This window comes from Lycorma delicatula, chromosome 10, assembly GCF_047948215.1.
Source record: "Lycorma delicatula isolate Av1 chromosome 10, ASM4794821v1, whole genome shotgun sequence".
Classification (NCBI taxonomy): domain Eukaryota; kingdom Metazoa; phylum Arthropoda; class Insecta; order Hemiptera; family Fulgoridae; genus Lycorma; species Lycorma delicatula.
The window spans coordinates 24,352,300-24,369,697 of NC_134464.1; the positions used below are offsets into that span (position 1 = coordinate 24,352,300).

Genomic DNA, 17,398 nt, shown 5'->3' on the forward strand with positions numbered 1-17,398 from the left:
GCCTTTGAAGCCGACAAAAAGAACTTTCAACTTTCTCAGTACTTTATTGATGAAAATAATTTGGTTTATTGCACAAATATTGATGAGCTTATGTTACGCTTAGAATAAGTTCATAAACCTGAGGACATAGCGCTTTCATAGATTCGTCCAAATATAGTTTTAAAAGTGGTTCTACTACAGAACGGTAACAAATATCCTTCGATACCAATCGCGTATGGTATTAATTTGAAAGAGACGTACGATGTAATGAAAGATGTTCTTAAAAAAATAAATTATAAAAAACATAGCTGGAACATATGTGGTGATTTGAAAGTTATAGCTATTTTGTTAGGCTTGCAGTTATGTTATACTAAGTAAACGTGTTTTCTTTACGAATGGGACAGCCGAGTTTAGAAATAAACATTACGTTACCGAAAAGTGGAAGAAACGAGACAACTTACTCCAATTTGGAAAAATATTATTCATGAGCCTTTAGTTAAACCCAAAGAAATATTTTTACCCCCTCCCCATATAAAGCTAGGACTAATGAAAACTTTTGTAAAAGCATTGAAGAAGGGTAATCCTGGGATTTTTGTACATCAGGCAGAAATTTCCAAATGTAAGTGAAGGAAAAATTAAAGAAGGAATATTTGTTGCTCCTCAAATAAGAGGAGTTGTTCAAAGATGATATATTTAAACTCAATCTTATATAATATAGAAAGAGCAGCTTGAGCTTCATTTAAAGACGTTTACAAAAAGTTTCTCAGCAAAAAAAATCCAACACTTACTACAATATTTTTAATAAACTTCTTATTTCAAACAGAACTATGGGATGTAATATGTCTCTGAAAATACATTTCCTCCATTCACATCTGGATTTTTTCCGGATAACCTCGGAGACGTAAGTGACAAGCATGGTAAACATTTCCACCTAGACATTTTGGTGATGGAAAGCCTTTATAAAGGGAAATGTAATACTAACATGCTAGCCGATTACTGTTTGACATTAATTCTGGATGTGCCTGAGGCTATCTGTAAAAGAAAAGCATCAGCAAAATCATTCTAACATAGGTATAGCTATGCAAAATTATAAATTTTACAGATTTTAACTATATTTTCCCTTAATTTTTTTGAAGCATAATTTATTTAAAACAAAGGGTGATAGAAAAATTGTATTTACAGATCTCTAATGTATGCAAAAAAGCAATTCAAGAAATGGTATCACACTTAGAGAAATATAAAAAAAAATGTTTCTTGTTTATCAGTGTTATTGATAACTGTATTCCATCAATATAGGCTCCATTAAAATACCCCATCAATTTAGGCTGTCTCTAATGTTGTGCATTTTCATTTGATATCTGTAAGTAATAAATAAAAGATTATTTGTATAATTATTTAATTACATGTTTTTTAATTAAAAAATAAATGTGATAAGTTTTTGTCCATGTTAATTGGATATAATTTTAAAATAATAAATTTATGTAATGACAAACTTAACCAAAATTTTGTAATAAAATGTTTTAAATAATTTGCTTCAAAATCTTTTCAGTGATCTTTGTGTCTACATTTTAAATATTTTAATGTATTTGTTTTTGACTGCTTTCTAAATGTAAATTCTTAATTTAAAAACAAAAAAAAATCAGCTTATCTAATAGGAGGACAAACGGGACAAAGATTTTTTATTGTAAAAATTTGGCTTGGTTTGTCATCGCAAAAGTTTATATTTTTAAAGTAAGAAAATAAACTGCTTATAACAATAAGCCAAAATATCTCAAATATAAGTTACTCTTAACCTATGCATACTGTACAGTGATTTAACTTATTGTACTATATTGCAGTAAATTTAACTACTGCAGTGGATCAAATTTTATATCTTTGATGCTGAAATCAATAATTTGCCATTTTTATTTAGATTAAATGTATGTAAAATATCAAAGTTAGTTTTATCCTTTTTTCGTTTAGAATAACTAAGTACATATTAAAATAATTTGAACTTATTTTTAATTGATTTATTAAATACATTTCAGTTTTGTGAATCGATGCAGACAGTATTAAAAGCTCTTGGAATTTTAATGGCATCATTCAGTGAGTTGTATTATAGCAATGGAGGTGTTATTGGTCGTGCTACAAGCTCCTTGTGGAATAGTAAGATGATAAGATTTTTATTTTTTACTTATTTTAAGATTATTTTAGTGATGATAGTATTTATTAAAAGGTTAAGTGATCTCTTAATCGGTAATTATTATAATTACTATTTGGCCATGCTGTGTCTCTAACAAAGTAAGGGTGGATTTTGTGAAATGAATAAAATCTAATTTACGTAAGACCTGTATTTTACTGTTCTAACTTATCTTATTTTTAATTTTTCTTAAAATCACCGTGCAATTTATCAGTCTTTTAGGAATTATTATGGCCATCTTCTTCTTTCTGCTGTAAAATCTTAATACAGATCTTATTTAATTTATTACAAATTTTAGTAAAAATTTATTTAGAAATTTATGAAAAATGTAATTCTACAGAAAAAAGTTTTGATCATGTTTTATTTTAACTGTTACTAAGTCAGACTTAAACATTGTGATAAAATTTCATATATACATTTCTCATTTCTGATGTGCCAAAAACTGTAACAGAAGTAATAAATGTCAATCTTTGTTTATGCGTTTAAAGCAGCAGAGATATTTCCTTCCTGGCTTGATTAATAATCAAGCTGACAGCAGAAAATCATCCTTTTCATTAATGACTGATTTATAGTAAAAACTTTATTGTGAAGTAATAACCTGCTATTTGTTTTTTCTACTGAAATGTTTATTTCCATGATTTGTATGTTATTGCCAGTAATAATTTGGTTGATTGAACAAACAGTATACAAAAATTTAATTTTTCTACTGATAAATTTACATAGTTACTTTTCTGCTGTCATAGCCCTAGAGCTATGCTACAAGAAGAAAAGTATGGTAATCAGTCAAAAAATGGAGTATGTGTTTTTGCATTTCTTGAAGTTTCATGACTCACAGAACCCAAAAAAAGAAAAAAAAGTGTGTGTTTGTATGTATGTACATTTGAAATATAACTGTTGAGTGGATTACCTCAATTTGATGAAATTTGGTAGAGAGAAATATATACTCGTATATTGGGGAAATTTGTTGGTAAAAGTTTGGGTTTAATATCTTCAGGGGATGGGGTAGATAGTTTCTTTCAGAAAATTTTGTAAACATAGCTCTGCATTATATTAAGCTCAGTACATGCATACATGCTTATTTTACCAAATAAAAAAACAATTGCCTCCAAATTCTTCCCTTCCCCAAAAATTGAAAACCTGTCTTTTTATTTATTGCATATTTTTAACCAATTTTTTTTTATATCTTCCTAGGGTTAGTAATAGTGCAAGTGACCCAAAAAAAGTACTTTGGAACAATATTGGGGGTGAGAAGAGCCCACTCAAAGTTAAATATTAATATAATATAAATATAAGATAATTGAAGTTAAAAATATCAATTTTTTGAATTTTAAAACTTTTTTCACGTGCAATTGTTTTTATACTATATAAGAATAAATAAATAAACAATGCCAGTTAAATATAACAACTTTTTTGTCAGTTTTTATTGATACAGATTAATAAATAAACATAATTGTATAAAATTGAAACCATTATTCACAGAATGTGGATTACCAGATACAACTCCTGAAAAATATATTTTATAGATATGATAACAGCTTTGTCCTGGTCTTCTTCACCCAGATTTTTTTCATTATAATCTGAAGTGAGTGGAAACATATCAAAATGTTTGCTTTCAAGGCGAATAATCTAGATATCAACCTTCCTATTGAAAGCATGAACTTTGTGTCATTAATAAAATGTCTATCACATCCTTGTAAATTTACATTCAAGTTGTTTAAATGCAGAAATACATCAGCTAAGTAAGCGAACAGCAACATATACTCATTATTCTGTAAAAACATTGAGAGTGGCGTTTGTTTATCATGGAAAAATATTATTAATGCATTTTGTAATGCCAATTATTGGGTTAATACCTTCCCCTGAGATAACCATTTGATTTCTGTATAGAAAAGAATACTAAAAAATTCATTTGCTGAATTATCTGATTGCAAACATCGGCACCCTTGTCATTGATTTGCCTTAATACTGTGTCATTAGAAAGCAGAATTTCTTTGCTTCTTCCATGCCTATTAAAACACTGACCATATCAATTGCAGCAGGCAATATGAGGTTTTCTGTGATTGTATGGGGTTTGGTCATTTTAGCTATTCTTAATGCTACGAGATAAGATGCTTCAAGTGTACTTTTATCAGTTTGGCTTGATTTTCAAATAGAAGCTTATTGATTTCTCAAAATATGTAAAAAAAAATTGTTACAGTTTGACTGCACACTAAAAAACTGAAACCTCAGTTATTAGTGTTTTCAATGAAACTACACTTTTAAAAACTTAAATAAAGGCACCAGATGCACGCTTCACATTTGAAACTAAACTGATGTTCTACAATCCCTTACACCTCTTTTATACTGCTGAGAGCACAATTTGTTCAAGTATGTCATATTCATATCCGAATATGATGCTCTCACAGTGAATATTATGCAAGCAGATCAAATTGCAAGGAGCACATACACATAAAGTTGAAACCTGTAAATTGTTCAAGTTTGTACACTTCATAAATGCATGTTCATACTTCTTGCTATCAATGTAGCTAAATAATTTTAATTAGTTTCCATTGGGTTGGGGGTCTTGAAATATTTATTATATATTTTTTTTACTTTTTGGGGATCATGGAGTTAAAAAGGTTGAGAATCACTGCGTTAATATAAATTGAAATAGTTTATTAATTTTATGCTTTATTTAAATTTGTTTCAAGGTAGTAAGTATTTACTGAATCCTGAGTTAAGAGCTAAAAGGATCGTTAATATATCACAGTACGCATCAGTCAATTTCTGTAAACAGTTTTGGTTTCTTGGAGAAATGGGTAAGTTTAGATAATTTATTGATTTTTTATGTTTTTTTCAGTTATACAGTTTTTTATTAACAGGTCTTAAATAATTGTATTTAAAAATTGAATATGATTTACAAATATTTTTACTTATTCTTTACCTGATTAGTATGACAAAATGTTTAATGTAATTAATCACTTCCTAAATATATGGAAATGTGCTTAGAGCACCAAATAAGCTGACCTGACCTGTAAAAGAGCTTCCAGAATTATATTTTTTATTTATTTAGAAAGTTCTCTTTATTTGTATTTTAATTATTTCTAAACTTAAACAGTGAAACTTACTCTAATGGGCACTTCCCATATCAGACTTCTCCAAATACTTGATAGTTTTAGAATCTTCCTCATTTTTATGTTTGAAATAATAGGTGCAATATTTATCAATACTGGATCTTCTTAACAATGAACATGGGCACTGAACTTCTATACTAAAAGAGGCTCCATCTTGTTGGAATACAAAGTTATTGGAATCATCTTTCAGTTGAGGAAACAACCACAGCTGCATCATATCAAGGTATGAAATACCTGTTGTGGTATTCTCTGAGAAGAAAAATGTTCTGTACACCTTTGTTTTAGAAACCACGCCAAAAAAATTAAGTTTTGGGGAATTATGTTCACGTCCTACAGAATTAGGTTGTTCAGTACCCCATATCCTGATGTTATGATTCACCTTTCCATTCAAGTTAAATGTCGCATTGTAACTAAACACCAGATGGTTATCAATTATTTGATTGAGACGGTTATATAAAGTTAAAATACACCAAAAGTTAAATACACCAGACGGTTATATAAAGTTATTTTATGTATACTACTTTTTTTAAATTTGATGAATTGTTTATAATCACCCTATATTATTATGTGTTTTTAAGAGTAAGTGAGGTCTTTCATTAATAATCAGTCTCACATTTAATTATTATGTAAATCTCCTATATTTATATTAGTTACTGAATTTAATCCTAACATTACTACTGTAACTGATTTATGATTGTGTAAAGATTGCATTGTTATGTTTTGTCAATAAGTGTAATTATAAAATACATAAAATTGTTAATTTTAATATCTTTATTTAATTTATTATTTTCCTACATGTATGTTGCAATCTGTTGAACTTATGAACAATAAGCAGTCCTTCCACAGCCCAGTGAAATATGAGGATGATATGTAGTCTTGTACAGACAGACTCAGGCCAACCATTTCTGAGATGTGTGGTTGAACTCCAACCACCAAAGTATGCCAGTATCCACTGTTAAGTATTCAAATCCATATGAAAGCAACTAATTTACTAGGATTTGAACCTCAAACCTTTGACTTTGAAAATTAGCTGTTAAACAATTGATTTGCGATTATAAGTTAACCACTAGACCAGCCAGTGAGTTAATTTTAATACAAGGTTTTTTTTAGAAGTTTATGTTTCTATTGTTAAATTCTTTTGAATTTGAAACATGCTTTTAATTTCTTTAGTAGCCTTTTTCCATTATCTGTTTTGCTTTATGAAGAATTATATGTATATGTTTTTTAACATATATTTTATGTTTCTGTATTTTGAAAGTGATAAATTACCAAATCAATTAAGTAGTTTAACTGCAAGACTAGAGAGATGCATCTATTATTTCATTAAACATTACCTTCCATGGCTTAAGTGCATTTTATTAAAAACTTGTGTAGCCTAGTATTTATAAATACAAGAAATACGTCTTCAGTTAGGACTAGTCAGCCATTAAAAAATAATAAATAAGAGGAAAAAATTAATACTGATTATTTTATTTATTTATTTCTTTTTGTTTTTTTTTAATTTTTTGATATAGTAGTCATTACTTTCCAAACGGTTTTTATACTCAGAAATGATTATAGTTATATCCATAAAAATTCAGCATTCTTTCATCTGATTCTATACTGTCATTCTCAACTACACACTGTACCTGAGTCTGTAGAACTAATCTACTTATTGGGTTAAAGGAAAACATTGAAGTCATTCGGTGCAAGGTGTGAACTAAAAAAACTAAGTCCTCATCAAAATTGCTTATTTTCAGTTAGTAATAGGCACCAGTGTGCAGATAAGTGGTGTAAAAGAAAACATTTTCTGATAATCTTGCATTGTTAGTTGCTTGTCGTGAAATGCACATATTTTGAAAAAATTTTGCAGTATTCCTCTGCTGTGATTATTGTCGATACATAAAAGTCAATAATTGGAAACTATTTTGGGCCTGGAAAACAAGGCCTTGATCTTTTCTTTGATTGTGTTGAATATTTCTCCCTTTGGTGAACTTGATTGATATGGCTGCATGGATGTTTGTTTTGCCTCTATACCGGCATTATAAATCCACATTTAATCATTCATAAATTAAGAATAAAGTAGTTTATCTTCCTTGCATAGTGATCACGTACAATGTACTTCTTTAATTTTTATGTGCATCAGTCAGCAGTTTGGGATTCATATTTAACTGATTATGGTAGCCTAGTTTTTCTGATCACTCTGAACACTACTCTCAAAATTTGAGAAATTCTACGATTAATACATTAGTTAGGTATAATCTTCTCAAACTTACTTATTTTGATCATTTGTGTTAAATATATACGGTTCGTTCCTTTATTCATTATAAATATTTGTTTGGCCTTCACTAAACTCACTATTTTACAGCCATATTTTTCTCAGTTTATTATACTACAGACATAAATTTTATTCATTCGCTGTTAAATGTGTCTGCATTAAGATCTATTGCATTGAATAATAAAAAATCGCAGAACTGATTTCATATGTGACATGTAACTTGTAAATTATTTTTAGAGATCATGTTGACTGTTGCATATTTCAAATTATTGGGATTTCATTTATATATTTATGTGAAATTTTTCTTCTAATTTAAATAAGAATTTGCTTTTTAACATTTTTTTTGTATGTCATAATTACTGTTTTTTTTATTTTCTTTGTTATGCGTACTACACTCTTACATGGTATTGTTATCAGTTGTGCCAGAATATGCATCACCGGCTGCTATTGGTGGGTTTACATATGGATTTTATGTATGTAGTTAATAGTGTTTATTGTCCTTCTTCACTTTAGTGGCTTTATTTACCTTTTATAGATTTTTATTTTTACTTATTGTATTAAGTTCTTTCATCCAGATTGTCCAACAGTCCAATCTTTTGTTCAACATTTTTTTTTCTGTCTTATGTAATGTAGTTCTCTTGCATTGTAGTTTTCCATCTGCATTTTCTTAGTTTACTTTTCTTTTGGTTTTTTCTTGTAATATACTTCTTAAATATTTTTTTTATACCTTACTCACTCTGTTAGATCATTGTATTACCTCATTTTATAACTTTTGAATTACATTGTTTGCTTTAATTTATACTTATAAACAAGTCAAGTTTTATATCAGACTAGATGAAAATTTTTGGGCACGCAGATTTAAAATTTTTTATTATATGAAGTGTAAGATAAGTAGATAAAAAATATGTTTTTGTGTTGGTATTTATTTTATAATTATTAAATAGTAAGTTAGTGGAAATAAAATATATTTTGCTGTCATTAACACCTTCTTTGTAAATATTTATGAAAAGATTTATTAATAATTATTAAATAAATCAAGTCTTGAGAATTAGGTTTCAAACGTCTGAACAATTTCCATAAATTTTTACGCAGTACAATTTAATATAAATTAGTATTTCTGTTAATCCGAATACATTTATATTTAATACATTTATAATAGTAGATTATTTATATTTAACATTGTACATTTGTAGTGAATTTATAGACAACGTTTACAACAGAAAAAATAAAAAATGTAAATAAGGACTGTTCAGTACAACAACGTATAAAAAAAGTACATCTTGAAAACATTAATTTTAAAATAAATGAAGTGCTTGATTTTGTAATCCTAGACAAAATACTTTTTAGAAGGTTTGTAAATAAATGTTTAGTTGTTAATAAAAATTAATTTATTTTTCAAATAGATGCCTTTTCCATACCTCATCTGCATTACATTACTTGTGCTCATTAGTTGAAAAAATATGTTACTTATATCTATTTTATAAATAGATATAAGTAACATATTATCTATTTTATATTAATATAAATAAAATATAATATAAATATAGTCTATTTTATAAATAGACTTATAAAAAAACCTGTATTGTTTAAGTTTGTCAGCAGTCAGACAGTGTTGTTTTGATGAATTTTCTCCTCAAATGTGTGGGTAAATCTGTATTCAGAGATATAAAACATATTCTCAACCCTTACTTGACTTGATTTTTCTGTATGGAAATAAAGTGGATTATTTTTAAAAATTTAATTTAAAAAAGTATTTTAAAAAATTGAAAAAGTCAATCGAACCAATAGTTAGGAGTGAGTGCAATTGATAGTTTAATAAATTATACGTCTTTTATTTTCAGTATGTCATTTTTAGGGCTGATACCAAACTTGCCTAAATTTGTTGTAATTATAAGTGTTTGTTTGTTGTTATTATAATAGAAACTATGAAGAGACTTCCAAATTTTGTAAGCCCATCAGTTGTGATGAATCGTATTATCGTTATACCACCCGAACCGATGACGATTCAGCGTGTTGACGGTACAACATTTGACGTACCAATTCCTTCATCTCATACTGGGCCATCTCCACTCAGTGTCAGGTTGATGTCTTCTGTCAAACGGCAAGGAATGGTATGTATTAAATAAAATTAATGTACATTTTTGCAATTTTATTAAACCTGAGTTAATAAAAAAAGTATATAAAATAATAAATTTTCCAGTTCAAACTTTCTTACTTTCTGACCATCAATAATATCTAAAAAAGTAGCTAAAACATTACAATTAAAAATGATTCTGCAAAATCTATTAAAAACAGATATGAATGAATGATATTACATTACAGATATTACATTCTAATGTGTTATTGATAATACGTATTGCTATATTATCACATGATATTTCAAAAACGAACACAGATATATCCATGGAAGACACAATTAACGTCGTTAAAAACATATTATATAATAGTATTAATCCATTTAATAAGAAAATGTATTATACAGTAGCATACAGCTATTATTTATGTCTAATGATTGAAACAAATAAAAAATAAAGCTGACAAACACAGTTATAGGACTTTCCTGCCACGTGGCTTTTTTCTGATGCATGGCTTAAACATACAATTAAAAAAAAATATATATTATATTATTTATATTTATATATATATCTATAAATAAAATTATATATATATATATATATATAAAATTTTATTTAAATATAATATTTTTTGTTTACTTAATTCAATGATTCTAATGTAAGCGTGCACACATACTGTATTTCATTTGCGCGGGTATGGCACTACTAGTGGCCACTTTAAATATGTTTTTCACTTTAAATATCTTCATTTATTTAATTCTACTGGTCAACTGTGACGTTACAACATAGCAGATGACTACAGCAGCTGTATGTCAGTGCCAAACTAGCGCTCCTTGTGGTGAAAGGGGATACTAATGATACACTGTACCATTAGCCACTAGTTTATTTAGAGTATTTTTTGGGGTGTGGGTGCGATTTTGCAAAAATGTTTTTTTGGAAATATTTTTTAATTAACAAATGTGCCTAAGAAAAATAAGACTAATAATGCGAAATCTCAACATACTGAGGATGACCTTACTCTACAGCTTTACCCCCCCCCCCCCGGACCTTTTAAGTTATAAATTTATTGGCATTAATGCCCCATATATAGAAGTAATCTGCCCAAGTTTGGTTAAAATCAATCAAGTAATTCTGGAGACATAAGGGTGCGACACTTAACATTGAACACATACATATGAATATCTGAAAAATTTTCATCTTGTTTTTTGGGTTCCTTAGGTGTTCAAACGTAAAGATCTAGTGAAAACCGCATATGCCTAAAGTGGACTGATTACCATACTTTCCCTTCTGTAGCAGCTATAGCTCTGCTACAGTGCTAGACAGGAAAGTAATAATGTAAAAGGTTTTTTCATATATTTGTTAATATCATGTTCATATAGGTAAAATTAACGAGTCATTTGATATTAGATTTATAGAGCGCTGTAAAGCTTTTGTTAATAATAAACCAAATATTTTTGATGTAGCTGAATGTTAAATAAAAGATGTATACAGACTACAGGTAATAAAAATATAAAAACCAATAATACCAGTGACAATACGTAATTTTAGATTGACGCATCTGTACCGCTAAAAAATAGCAACCTACTACTATAATAAATTTAATAGAACTCAAAATTAAATGGATGATGTTAAGTTATATAAAAAATTTAATAAATTCATAACGAACAAAAATTTTCAGTTATAAAAGATATAAATAAATGATATAAGAAAAGTAATTTAAACACAAAAATAAAATAAATAAATAATCACAAAAAATGAATAAAACTGAAAGAAAATGTTAAATTATAATACCAAATTTAAAAATTAACAATACAATTTTTACTTTCCTGGCAAATATAACTATATTAAATGGGACTTGTGATCATGTAAAAAATGGGTATCAGGATTTTTTTTGTAAATCTTAATGTTTTAGGATCCAAATAGTTCATCTAGGCCAGATGTATCAAACTCAGTTTAAATACAGGCCATTTAAAACTGGTTAGATACATGCGAGCCACATGACATTTACAAATTTTCTTAAAATTATATTTTGAAGTGAGGATTCAGGAATGTGGATAGGATAATTAAAACACATTATGCAATTAAGTGAATTTACAGTAATAATTTATAATATTGTTATATAAATACTTTTATTTAAACATTTTTTTAATTTAATGTATTTGTAAAACAAAAATTAATTTTTTTTTGGTGAAAACTTGACACCGCTTTCCTCCGTCTAGTTCTCCAATATCATGATTCAAAGACTGAGAACAGACAATCTTCATTATGTTTATCAGTTAATCTTGATCTATAGGCTGTTTTATTTAAATTCTTGGATGAAAATAGTTGCTCACACAAGTACGTACTCCCAAAATAGCATAAAATTTGTGCAGCAAACTTTTTAATTTCTGGGTATTTTTCACCTTAATAAGAATATATTTTGGAAATTCCTACTTCTCGATAATTATCTTTTAAAACCGAATCATTCTGGAAATCAATTGATTCCAGTTGTATCGAAGTGGGAGCATTTTCAACTTCAAAGGTGAAGGCCCAATAAAAAGAAAAAAATGTTTTCTAACTCTTTTAAATCATTATAACATCTGTCAAATTCATTTTTGATCTTCAAATTTACCACAATATTGTGGAAATGAGCAATTTTGATTTTGTGCTTTTAATGGCTCACATGTAGGAAAGTACGTCAAAAGGTTCTTTTATAGATGATTTTTAAACAAACACAGTTTTTGTACAAGACTTTTTATTGCATTGTACATATTTGTTATTAATTGATCTTTGCATTGCAATGTAATATTAAGATTTTTCAGATGACCTGTAATATCTGTTAAAAATGCCAGATCTTTTACCCACAAAGGATCTTTTATAACTGTTGATCTTTTATAACTGATCTTTTATAACTGTTGGCTTTTTTATCTTTCATTTCAAGAAATACAATTATTTCCTCTAAAAGCAGACAAAGCAACGAACTTCTGTGTAATAAGGAAGATTTTAGAATTCAGATTCTAAATCTTTAAGGAATGAAATAAACTGGCGATGGTTAAGTGCTCTCGATCAAATAAAGTTGACTGTCTTTGTTACTTCGTCTATTTTTAATATTTTTAAACAGAGAACTTGTTGTTGAATAAGGCAATGAAAACTCCTGATTTTTTGTTTATCTGGATATTGATCTTGTAATTTTCTTGTCAGTCTTGACGTAAATCCTTTAGTTTCACCTGTCATTAATTTAGCGCTGCCAGTTGTTACAGAAACAAGCCTGTCAAGAAGAAGATTAAATTTCCTAAAACGCTCCATACAACATCAAAAATATCTTCACCAGTTACACAGTTCCATAAAGAGGGATAATTTCCAACAATTCTGTGGTGATCCTCATTTTATTATCGCAACTACAAAAAAAAAATAGAAACTTGTGCAACATCTCTCACATCCATGCTTTCATCAATCGCAATTGAAAAGAACTGAACTTTAGTAAATATTTTCTGTAGTTGTGAACTAACGTTATCTGCCATTTCAGTAATTCTGTCTACCACCGTATTTCTTGATAATGATATATCTCAAAATGACTGTACCTTTTCTGGAGACAAATTCGGCAGCTTTTATCATACATTATTTGATTAAAGAACTATCAGTGAATGATTTAGAATGTTTTGCTAATAGATAACTTATTTTGTAACTAGCTCTTGTTACTGATTAATTACTTTTCATTAATTTGGTGAGTACTCTTTGCTGGCTATTAAGTGAATTCTTCATTGTTTTTAATTTTTCTTCTCTTATTTTCCCTTCAAAGCATGAAAATTGTTCTTCATGATTAGTGCTATTGCTTAATGTTTATTCATTAGTGATGTTAATGGATTCTTTGCAAATTAAGCATCTAATTTTATTGTTCACTTCCACGCAAAAATAGTTGATCTCCCATCTTGAAATTTTTTTCCCTTGTCATCAATCTTTCGTTTTTTATTTAGCATTGAAAGCGACTTTTTCTGTAAAATAAATTAAGGTTTAAATTTTTAAAATTCAAATAACTGCAACTACTTAAATTCCTTTAAAATAAATTATAAAAGAAAAACAACCAAAAATCTTTAACATGCCGATCAAGACAAAGAAACTAGCGCAAATGACTTTTGTAAAAACATTAAAATAATCAAGTTGAAAATATTTAAAATTATTGAACAAAATCTTGAATAAAATACTTATAGAAATAAATTAACATTTTCTGGCAAAAGTGCTTAAATTTAGAGAAAGAATATATAGATCTATAACCTAACAAAACAAATGAAATCAAATACCACTAATATATCAATGTACTCAAAGATGCGTATAATATAACGCAGACTTTAAACAAAATCTAACTATTACTCATTTTCACTTACTTCTTATGTTGTGACCTGTAAATATAACAAAGTAACTAATAAAAAACACAAAATGTTGCACAGTTGACAGACATGGTGTACTGAATCACTGATGTACAATTGTAATGGTTTCCCTCTAAAAATGTTAGCTAGTGCTGCCGCTAGGTAGCAGCACCATCTAGAAGGCTGTAACTCATCTTTAACATGATGAAATTGTGTGTATGGTATAGCCTCGATCTCTCCTAAGAGCTATTTTCTTTGTAATATATTGTTCTGTTTTCATTTTATTTCAAAGCATTGTGGGCCACAAAAATTTACCTCGGAGGTCGCATGCGGCCTGCAGGCCATCAGTCTGACATCCCATATCTAGACCAAAAAAAAAACATTTATATATGTGTGTCACACTTTTGGCCTTTTATTGGCCTTCATGAAAAAAACAATTTCAATTTCTTCAAAGGCATTTTAAAGAAAAATTTGTTGCCTTCAATGCATGTATAAATTTTTCAAAAAGTTAATTCCCCACTTCTTAAAATTGAAATATACATTTTTTTGCTTTGTCTCTCTTAGGCATAAATATTTTTGAAACACTTTTTGAAAGTTTATATTTTGTATATAGAACCTTCATCAAGAAATGTTTACAATTTTTTTAAATTTAGGCCTTGGGCCTAAAATGGAGAAAAGTTTTTTTGTAAATTTGCTTTTTCTTATTTTAGCATTATTGTTAGATTTAGAGAAAATTTTACTTAAGCAAATTTGTTAAACTTAAGCTTATATATGAATATGTTTAGATTTTTGGTTCTATCTCTTTATTGTAGTAGCTAGGAAATTCATGCAATACTTTGCCAGCTTTTTTTAAAACTAACACTTAAACATATAAATTAATGAATAAGTAAATATAATTATAATATTTATAATAAATAAATATAAAAGCAAGTACCTATAAAGTAGAATTTAAAGGGCAAAATTGTAAAAAATTCTGTACTGAAATTACATAAAAAATTAAAAAAAAAACAATATCAGGGACTCTTACAATTTACAATAAACAAAATACAAATTGTGTTAATACATCAGAGAAATAAATTCATATTTTCTAATTTACTTAATGAAATAATTTCAGAAATCTGTAGTAACAAATTTTAATCCCTTATATCAGAAAAAATACACATAAAAGACAGCAATGAAAAAATATAATTGAACGTGTAAAATTTAAACTTTGTGGCTAGCTTAATGAAATAATAAATTTTTATTTCAAAATCTATTTAAGTGATCCATTGTACCAAAATATAACAGAAGGTAATAGCAGCAGAAAAATTAATTTTATTTCAACAGCTGAAGTAGGAAACAACTATATATGTTTTTACAGTTTATTGTATTTTTATTAATTTAAAAAGACTTACTGTTATAAAGCGGAGATCTTTACAAAAATACTTAATGAAGACAAAACAGAACTAGTATGTAATAAATTCTTATTTAATTTTTTATAAATTACATATTCTGCTGCTAGGATGCAACTTGTTAAATTACTTACTAACATAAAAACATGAGAATTTTGGTATTAAACAACGATAAAAACATGTACTTTAAACCAGTAAACAGCATTTGATGAACATATATAATTTTAGAGGAACTAAAATTAATAGATGCTTAACTATTACTATTACTATTGTAGGTTATACAAATATATTAATATTTTAACTTACTGATTTATTACAGATATTTTATTTTAATATTTGGTCAGTGCAATATAATTTATTTAGTTTATATGTTATTAAAGCACTTATGAAGGAAAATCTTAAGTGATTTTTTTTTTTAAACTGATGAGTAGTTATTGTAATTATTTTATAATGTTTGTAATTTATTTATTTTTGGTTTAGATTTACTTATTTTTTCATTTTCTTAAAAAAATTTTATTATAGTTATCAATTTAAATTGTAAAGAAAATTTGTATTACTTTAAAAAAAAAAAAGAAGAAAACATAAATAGTCCTCTGTGTTTGAAAAACAGACTAAAAATTGAATGGAAATACTTAAACTAAGGGTGCAGAACATGTTTTAAGCATGTTTTTTTTAATATTAAAGATTATTAATTTGATTGTCAATCTCCACTAGTGGCTGCGTCTCAGGCTTTCATCCAGAAGATCCTTGTTTGAATCCCAGTCATGCATGGTATTTTAAATACATTACAAAAAATTTATATTCCATATTACTCTCCACAGCTTACAATTGAATTAATTGTAAGTAACATTTGATTCGTGAAACTTAAATAGTACAGTTAACTCCCCATACATAATACTGTATTCTTAAAACTGGGTTTGTTTAAAGCAATCTAAATACTGGGCTAACTCCTAACCTATTTTTTACAACACAGTTTCACTTAACACTGAAAAAACTTTAGATACCTGCTATAAGTTACATAACTGGATTTATTAAATGTAAGCATAATCACTAGATAAACTGGTACTTGTTGGTTATCTGGATGCCACCTATTTTTTTTTTTTTTTTTACCTTTTTCACCTTTTTATGGTCAAAAACTGCCATTATAACATGTAAGTTTATAAATACTTATAATAAAATTAGAAAATTCAATTGAAAACATTCGTTAATCTTGCAGCATTTAATATTTAAGGTTAATTAAATTAGACTAGGTTACACTGTGAAGTGAGCGTTAGGTTATATTGATATTGTGTGGAGTTATTTAAGTAAATGGAATCTTTAGTTACGTAACTTAACCTTAATCTAAACCTAAAATCTTTTATTATTGCAATGATTGGAAAATATTAAATTATATTGAAATGTTTATTTCTAATGAAATAATAATAATCTAATATAATATCAATAAAAATAGATAATAAAGTAGATAAACCCAAAATACACGACATACATCCAGATAACCGATAAGTACTGAAAAATTGATGATAAACATGAAGTTTATTCTTGTAAAAATATGCAAACTTTTAGTTTTTAATATGAAGTAGTCACTTGGTTTTGTAACAGCGCCTACCTAAAACCTGAGTACAGCAGTTCATATTCTTTCTACATACAGAAGGAAAATGTTAAATAAAAATTGTTTATAAACTATTGTATAATGTTTCAGTATTTATTTACTTTGTACAGGGATAAAATTTACCTTCTAAAAATAGATTTATTTCATATGTTTTGTATACATTAAAACAATGAAATCTCACTTTAAAATCATTTTTATTTGATTAAAAATAGGGATGAACAAAGCCTGCAGTGCAGTGTTTGAAAAGAATAATTGTATTTATCCATAATAGTTCAATAACAGTATTTTTTATTTCTTAGTAAAACAGATTACAGTTTGTTAGAACATAGATATAGTATGAGGGTTACCTGTATCAATAAATTAACTTTCAAAGTCTATTTTCTGTGTATGTCTAAATACCTTGAAAATCCACTGTATTTTTTTTTTGAAGATGAATTGTAACTCATCTGAAG

General features: G+C 27.3%; 1 protein-coding gene across 3 annotated transcripts in view; it reads left to right on the forward strand.

Annotated features, from left to right (window-relative positions):
* The window catches only part of Hsl (hormone-sensitive lipase), a 98,508-nt gene that overhangs the window by 60,175 nt on the left and 20,935 nt on the right, over positions 1 to 17,398 (forward strand). For 2 of the 3 annotated variants that reach the window (XM_075376533.1, XM_075376534.1), the window contains exons 3-6: positions 2,007 to 2,124; positions 4,849 to 4,956; positions 7,946 to 7,978; positions 9,449 to 9,639. In XM_075376533.1, the coding sequence (XP_075232648.1) occupies positions 2,007 to 2,124; positions 4,849 to 4,956; positions 7,946 to 7,978; positions 9,449 to 9,639 (450 nt within the window). The remainder of the gene's footprint in view (positions 1 to 2,006; positions 2,125 to 4,848; positions 4,957 to 7,945; positions 7,979 to 9,448; positions 9,640 to 17,398) is intronic. The other variant, XM_075376535.1, reaches the window with a different exon arrangement.